This window comes from Saccostrea echinata, unplaced genomic scaffold, assembly GCF_033153115.1.
Source record: "Saccostrea echinata isolate AGI-Se365-2 ecotype Australia unplaced genomic scaffold, CSIRO_AGI_Sech_v1 ptg000009l, whole genome shotgun sequence".
Taxonomy (NCBI): domain Eukaryota; kingdom Metazoa; phylum Mollusca; class Bivalvia; order Ostreida; family Ostreidae; genus Saccostrea; species Saccostrea echinata.
Genome location: NW_026889758.1, coordinates 17545899 through 17554539, shown reverse-complemented (window position 1 = coordinate 17554539; position 8641 = coordinate 17545899). Strand labels below are relative to the sequence as shown.

The window sequence follows — 8641 nt, the reverse complement described above, 5'->3', positions numbered from 1 at the left end:
TAAATCACGTGGGAGCAACATCATGAATAAACTATACATCATTTCTCCATATGCTCTTAATGACCTGTTTTGAATCACAACAAGCCACGTGGATTTGTATCGTTACGGGTAAATGCCCCCAGTAAACGTGCTAGTTCTCAGTTGAAACGTACTCAGTTTTATATCGGTCAGCATGGACTTGTTTGGTTCATTATTTCCAAAGTTTTGTAAATAGAAAATTGTATTTGTAGTTGATTGTAAATCTTGAACACATAATTCGTCATTGAAAGAAAAATATCATACCAAGATTTTCTTTTTATAGTATCTAATCTAAATGTCTCCGCCCATTTCCATGTAATAGAGAAACCGTAGTTTGTTCGGGGGAAAACGTTTCGGCATTTTTTAGTGCGATAGGTGTTAAAAATTGGCTTGTATTTTTTGATATGTTTAATTATTCATTATAAATACACAATGTTTTAATTAGAAATACTTCGTTATACACAATGAAAACAAACAAAAGACTGTATGCTAATATTTAACTGGTAAACCAAGGGTGTAAAAAGCAACCTCCATACTATACTAAAGTAGAATACTCTTTTCTCTGTATATACGTGAAAGTTGACAAATATCGCTTCATTTCATTGATTTATATAATACAAAAATCATTCATGTATTTCTTGATGTCTCAAATAATCATCGAATATGAAACTCAAGACTTTGAATTATTTGATTCTGATATTTTTTTACAGCATCGTCAAGCTACAGTGAATGCGTTTTTGGTAAAACTAACATCCGAGAAAAGGATGACTCTGAGCATACGATGGGTGAAATGGATTACACACCGATGTATACGTATTATGATATGTCAAAATAAAGAGTAACAGATCTTGTAAAATAATACAGGATTATACTGTTTTATTTCTCGTATACACATATTGACATTGGATACCCGCTCCTCAGCCAGGAACGACAACTCTAAAAATTATTATTTGATATAAAAAATCTCTTAAATTGAAATCTCATTCAACAATTTCGAATTTTCATTTCCTTCATCTTAATATGAATCAAGGTTCTTTGAAGTCTTAGAAAGGGTCTCGTAAAGGTTGACATTTGACTTGTACCCTATAAAACTATAATAGTTTTTTATATCCTAATATATATCTGTTGATTAATTTTCAATATTACAAATGCATAGCTTGTGCTTTTATTCGCGTTTCTTGAAAACATATTTTGAAACTTATTTTGAGATTTGATAAATTTCCCTATATAATGTAACTATAATGATCAATTTTGAATACCATGAGTAAATACACAATTATGAATTTGTGATTGATATTGTTTAATGCCGAGTCGGCAATATTTCAGCCATATATAGGCGGTGAAAAGTCATGTTCAGGTTTGAAGGATTTTTTTGGTTTCTCTGGTGGCCCCCAGTGAGCCTACTCTTTTTCGAAAACCAGAAAAACGATCTTTTACGTGCCAAGGGGGTTGGGGCACCATTGAACGTCCCATCCGACGGACTTTGAGTTTGTGAATTCAGGGACAATTCTGTGAGCATTCTCAATTACTTAACTACTGATTTTATGAACCCGAGGATCAGACTACATTAAAATGAAGTGATAATTTTCAACATAACCTATGCATATCATTGCAAGTTTTCATAGTGTCTTTTCCTCTTTTGCCTTGTATTTTGACATTTCTATTACTAATTTTCAACTGATTTTTTTTAGTTTAATGTGTATGTTAAAAGCTTATCTACCAAATGATGCTCAATAAATTTGTTGAAGTACATGTATTTTGTTTATCTCATTATTTTTTCTAAGATTACATAGACAGATAAGTTTACAAATGAACTCGATAATGAATTGTTGCTTAGTCTATGACAGCCTTGGTTTAAAAACATTGATATATTTGGCTGTATCTTTAGATGATGAATATTTTTTAAAGAAAAAAATACGTTTATATTATTTATAATATAAGGCACTACCACTCAAAAAAATAAAACGGACATTAATTTGAGAATGATGTTCAACAAGCAAATTCAAAGAATTGTGGTCCCCCGCGCCTTCGGTGTTTTAGTGGATGGGATGTCATTATTTATGGGATATTGTAACTGTCTTGTTTGTGTGTCGTGTCTGTGCATTCTACAAAAGAGACAAAAATTATTGAATTAATAACAATTATGGCAAGATTATAGCTTCTCAAAACTACGTCAAACTTCAAGATAAAGGTCATGAGGTCAAATATCATAATAAAATCCGAAAGATCTTGTCACAATAATGCACATGTTAAAAAAAGTCAAAAACCAGAGTACATAATTGGAAAGGTCTTAAAACAGATAATGCACATGTCAAATGTAAATGCCATATCTTTCTCAATTGAAAGTTATTAAGAATGTTAAAATGTTTGAAAGTCAGGTCAAACTTCAAGGTCAAGGTCATGGAATTAAAAGTCATAGTACGTTTGGAAATGCTTGTCACAGGTAATGCACATGTCAAATATGAATGTCCTATCTTCGCTCTTTCAAAAGTTAGCAACACTGATGAAATGTTTTGAAAATTAGGTCAATCTTGAAGGTTAAGGACATGGAGTCAAATATCATAGCACATTTGGAAAAAATTTTGACACAGGTAATGCACATGTCAAATATGAATGCCCTAATCATTTGTCATTCAAAAGTAATCACCAAAGTTAATTTTTTTGAAAATAAGGTCAAACATAAAGGTCAAGGGGTCAAAAATCATAGCATACTCGGAAACAACTTTTCACTGGTAATGCACATGTCAAATATGAAAGCCCTATCTATTCTCAATGAAAAGATATAAGTAAAGCTAAGATAAAAACAAATTCAAAGAATTGTGGTCCCATAGTATATTTGAAAAGGTCTTGTCACAGGTAATGTACATGTGAAATATGAAAGCTCTAACTCTTCTCATTCAAAAGTTATTACCAAGGTTAAAGTTTTTGTGACAGATGGACAGACGAATGAGATTTAATGTCCCCTCACTTTTGCGAAAGTGGGTAACAACAGATGGACACCTGGTAACTTCATTCCTGCTGTTGTGCAGGACACAAATATTCCATTGAAATGATTCATTCAAGAAAGGTGTCATCAAATAACAAATTAAGTACAGTATTCTGTGTCTTGAGGACTAAGGCTTTGGACAGGTTTGCCATAAATCAAAATTCAATATATACATGTAGTTTGAAACTTTTTGTGCCTTGATATTTAGCAATCTGTAAGCAAGAAGACAAGTAGCTACTCTGTATGATCTCTTTCCCAAAATGTGGAATTTGTTCTCCCTGAGTTCCTGCCCCATAATGAGGCAAAATAGATATATCCCACATACTAAAATTAGTTGAAATTGGCTAAACCCAGAGAAAGATCTTAAAATAATCAAACATTTATGAACATAATACAATGCACAGTTCATGGTGTACTACAACAGACAGGTACAGAAAAGCATAAGCTATGATGTATCTGATTGACTCAGGTGACCAAAAAGCTCAAAAATCTTTCAAATTACTTACAATGATGAACTATTTTATTTATGACTTTGGTTTTACACATACATGTACAGGGTTCAGTTGAACAAATGGTATGCAAATTTATTTATGTACATAATGCATGTATTACATATATCATTGTGAAACATGCATGATGCAAATTTTTACTATTTGTATACTATATAAAACATTAACACTCTTTCTGACATCAGTTTATCAATTATTAATAATTAACAAATAAGAGGTGTGAGACAATTAAAAGTAACCTCCGCAAGTCTAATTTTACAAATTACGTTAAAATTCAAAAATGACATAACACAGAAAAAAACTAAGAATCCAACTTCTCAAAGACCATGCTTTGAACAAATTTGAATTTAAATTACATACCAAAGCTCTAATAAATTTTCTCAACAAATTATCTGCAAAAGATTTTTCAAATGATATCTCATCCAATATTCTCTCCTTTGGAGGGTAACAGTACATTGAAAACAAGAGGCCCATGGGCCACATTGCTCACCTGAGCACATTGGCTAGGAAAAAGCACAAATCAGTTCAGTATTGAAAGGTTTACATTGTGGGGATTGAATATTAAACTACCTGAAGATGCTTCCATATCAATATAACATATGGCTTTGCTGTTCTTGAGCAGCAGATTTTTTCCTATAGATTCCTTTGTAAAAATTTGATCACCCATTGTGGCCCCTCCCTATCCCCAGGGGTCATCATTTGAACAAGCTTGAATCTACACTACCTGAGGATGCTTCCATATCAATATAATTAAACATGGCTTTTCTGTCTTTAGAAGAAGATTTTTTCCTATATATCACTATGTTAAACTCTGATCCCCCATAGTGGCGCCACCCTTCCCCCGGGGGTCATCATTTGAACAAACTTGAATCTACACTACCAGGATGCTTCCATATAAACACGACTAATCATGGCTTTTTTGTTCTTGAGAAATTTTTTTCCCTATATATTCCTATGTATAACTTTTATCCCCCAATGTGGCCCAACCCTACCCCCAGGGGTCATGATTTGAATAAACTTGAATTTACACTACCTGAGGATGCTTACATATCAATATGACTACATATGGCTTTGCTTTTTCTTGAAAAGAAGACTTCTAAAGATTTTTTTCCTATATATTCCTAGTAAAACTTTGATCCCTCACTGTGGCCCCACCCTTCGCCCGGGGGTCATCATTTGAAAAAAACTTGAATCTACACTACCTAAGGGTGCTTCCATATCAATATTACTAATCATGGCTTTGCTGTTCTTGAGAAGAAGATTTTTAAAGATTTTTTCCCCCTATATATTCCTATGTAAAACTTTGATCCTCCATTGTGGCCCTACCCTACCCTCAGGGGTCATCATTTCAACAAACTATAATCTACACTATATAAAGAAGGTATCCTATAAGTTTTAACTTTTTGGCCCAGTGGTTTTTGAGAAGAAGATTTTTAAAACATGTCACCAAATTTTCACTATTTCTGAATTATCTCCCCTTGAATGGAGTCACAGCCCTTGATTTGAACAAATTTAAATCCCTTCACCCAAGGATGCTTTGTGGCAGTTTGGTTAAATTGGCCTAATGGTCATTTTCATTTCATTAATTTTCAAGTCGAAAATGTGAAAAGTTTACAGGTGGACTACAGACAAAATGTGATCAGAAAAGCTCACTTGAGCTTTCAGCTTCAATTAAAACGCAATCTTCTTCCAAAGAAGTACTAAATGTCAAGTTGGGGTACAATAACTAAGTGCTTCTAAAGAGAAAATAAATATTGTAAAATTTAAATAAACAAGAAGCCCATATGCCACAACGCTCACCTGAGTACATGACCCTTCTCTTCTTTATCAGAAGATTTTTTTTCTCCAACTTAAAAGGTAAAATTAACATAATATGTTGTGACCCCACCTACCCCAAGGTGTCATGATTTGAACAAACTTGAATCTGAGGATGCTTCCATATATATTTGACAAATCATAGCTTTGCTGTTCTGAAGAAGAAGATTATATAAGATTTTTCATAAGTAAAAATTTGATTGGCCATTGCAACCCAATACTATCTCTGGTGGCCATGATTTTAACAAATTAGAATCTTCATTTAAAATACTTCATTATGAATATGAATAATCATGACTTTGCAGTTCTTTAGAAATAGAATTTTTAAAGATTTTCCAGATGCATTCCTACGTTAAACTTTGATCTCCCATAGTGGCCCCACCCTACACTCTGGGGTCATGATTTGAACAAACTTGAATCTACACTACCTGAGGATGCCTCCATATAAATACAATTAATCATGACATTGTTGTTTTTGAAAAGAAGAATTTTAAAGAATTTTCCTATGTATTCCTTGGTAAAACTTTGATCACCCATAGTGACCCCCATCTTCACTAGCCAAGGGTGACGATCCGCTCCTCTGCTCTTTTCTTTTTGAAAAGAGGAGAGGAGTGGATCGTCACCCTTGGCTAGCGAAGATGAGTGACCCCACCCTACTCCTGGGGGTCATGTTTGAACAAACTTTAATCTAAACTACTTGAAGATGCTTCCAAATAAATATGACTAATTAAGACTTTGCTGTTCTTGAGAAGAATTATATAGATTTTCCTATGTATTCCTATGTAAAACTTTGATCACCATAGTTGCCCCTCCCTATCCCTGGGGGTCATAATTTGGACAAACTTGAATCTTGGCTACTTGAGGATGCTTCCATATAAAGATGACTTAACATAACTTTGCTGTTCTTGAGAAGAAGAATTTTAAAGATTTTACCTACATAAACCTTCCTGTAAAACATCATCCATAGTGGCCCCACCCTACCCCCAGGGGCCCAAGGTTAATGATTTGAATAAACTTGAATATACCGTACCCTAGATAGCTTTCACACAAGTTTCATCTTTTCTGGCCCAGTGGTTCTTGAGAAAAAGATTTTTTATTTACCCCACCCTATTTTTACTACTTCTTAATTATTTCCCCTTGGAAGAGGGTGTGGCCCTTCAGTTGAACAAATTTGAATCCCCTTTTACCCAAAGATACTCTGTGCCAGGTTTGGTTGAAATTGACTCAGTGGTTCTGTAGAAGGAGACAAAAATGTGAAAAGTTTATGATAACGCCAACAACAACAGACAAATTTTGATCAGAAAAGCTCACTTGAGCCTTCAGCTCAGGTGATCTAAAAACAAAGGGACATTAGAGCTAGTCGAACCTGCTCACTTAGAAAGTTTTAATGAACAATCAAGAGCTAGTGAACAGCTAAAAATTCCTCAAGGTAAGGTGGGATGAGACCTTGATAATTTAGTCCATTGTTGCACACACATCTGGCAGCAATGCACTTCAGAGAGAGTTGACCAGATGCCCTCAGAATCCCTGCATCCTCTTCCCTCTTTGCACAGTCAATGGCAGTTTTTCTCTCATTGTTGCAAATGTCAAGATGAGCATTATTGTCAATTAAAATATTTATGGTATTGTGAACTTTTCTTGTATCCACAACAGAGTTTTGAGATATGTTTACTAAAGCGTGCAAGGGGGTGTTTCCCTGGGAGTCCTGTGCATTCACTCTTGCTCCGCATTTGATTAAAAGGTGAGCAACTTGGCTGTCTGGAAATGACACAACATCATTAACATGGAAATCATCTACATATGTAGAACCATCTACAGCCATATGTAGTGGTGTATAGTTATTTTTTAGGAGTGGATTTAATTTAAGAAAATGATACACAAGTGGGTACAAGCCTTCTAACTCTGAAGCACTATGTTTGGTTTTTAAAATAATTACAAGAAGATATAAACAAGTATGGATATTAGTTTGATGTATCTCAACCAGAGAATCTCCATCGTCTTCAGAATTTGTTATTCTCTCTTTATCATTGGTAAGTTCTGCCATGGCATACTTGAACACTTCTTGGACACTGACAAAGTTCACGGCTTCATCTATGTGAATCATTTGTGAGAAAACTTGGGCAAATCTCAATAAATCCTTAGCAATGGATCTTTTATTAGTATGCCTCAATTTCATTGCATGCAGCCAAAGTGAGATGCAACGGTCAAACCGCTTGTTATCAGCAAATACTGCACCTCTAAATATGATTGGATGTGGGACATCTGGGTTGTCAGGCCCAAGGATTCTCTCTCTGATTGCAAGTGATTCCATGTGCAGTGCTTCAAAATCATACTTGATTGCATTAAGTTCACCAAGTGTTTTGCACTCAATCCGACTGTTGTATGCATCTACACATGGATAGTCATTCTTTGTAATAATATTGTCAGGATCACTGTATCTCAAATGCATAGCTTCACGCAGGTATAAAAAAGCTTTCATTACATCATAATGTTCTTTATCATTTGCAAATGAAGCACCAAGCAATTCAAAAGCATCAATCTTTTCTTCTTTGGTTTCAACTTTGGTTGCAAGGAATTCCACAAGAGCAGATTGTCCACATTCTGCAGCCACCAGTAATGGCGTCATTCTGTAATCATTTGGAATTTGTTTTCCGTTGAATCTTACTAGATCTTGTACTACCTCTAAATGTCCACATTCAGCAGCAAAATGCATTGCTGTAGCACCACAGTGGGCAGTCGAGTCAGGGTTTGCTCCTTTTTCGAGTAAATAACGCACAACTTCACAATGTCCTTTGTAACTTGTTATCATGAGACAAGTATTATTATACTTGTTTGGTATAGAAATATCTGCACCATTTTCAACTAAACACTGAACAACATCAAGTCGACCGTCGAAACACGCCGCACGAAGTGGTGTTGAATTCGTTTTCGTGGCATGATTGACATCTGCTCCGTGCTCTAGCAAGAGCTTTACGATGCCAAGATGACCGGCGCCTGCCGCGCACCATAGCGCAGTTGCGCCTTCTAACACAAAGCCATCAAACTTTACAGTCCCTGTCTGTTCGAGATTTATCTTAAACTTTGAAAGTAAAACCGAAACCACTTTCTCCTCGCCGTTCCTAGAGGCTATGATAATGGGTGTTGTTATTTGTCCGTTTTCACTCGTGTGGCAATGAAGCACTTCATCTACAAGTTTCTGATTAAGATTCCATAACACAGCAAATAAACTAATAGCTCTTCCATCTCTTGCAGCGGCATAAACTTTCTGCTTTAGTACATTTATATCCTCTACCGAGTTTTCGTGTGAAGACAT

General features: G+C 35.0%; 1 protein-coding gene across 1 annotated transcript; it reads right to left on the bottom strand.

Moving 5' to 3' along the window:
- Nucleotides 1-5980: 5980 nt before the first annotated feature.
- Nucleotides 5981-8641, bottom strand: LOC133181916 (protein fem-1 homolog B-like). Its single transcript, XM_061316570.1, has one exon. The coding sequence runs from the start codon at nt 8639-8641 to the stop codon at nt 6731-6733; it is 1911 nt and encodes a 636-aa protein (XP_061172554.1). The 3' UTR covers nt 5981-6730.

What these genes read in the sequence shown, in the direction of transcription:
- LOC133181916 (XM_061316570.1), bottom strand. Translation starts at nt 8,641, where the DNA reads ATGTCTTCACACGAAAACTCGGTAGAGGATATAAATGTACTAAAGCAG.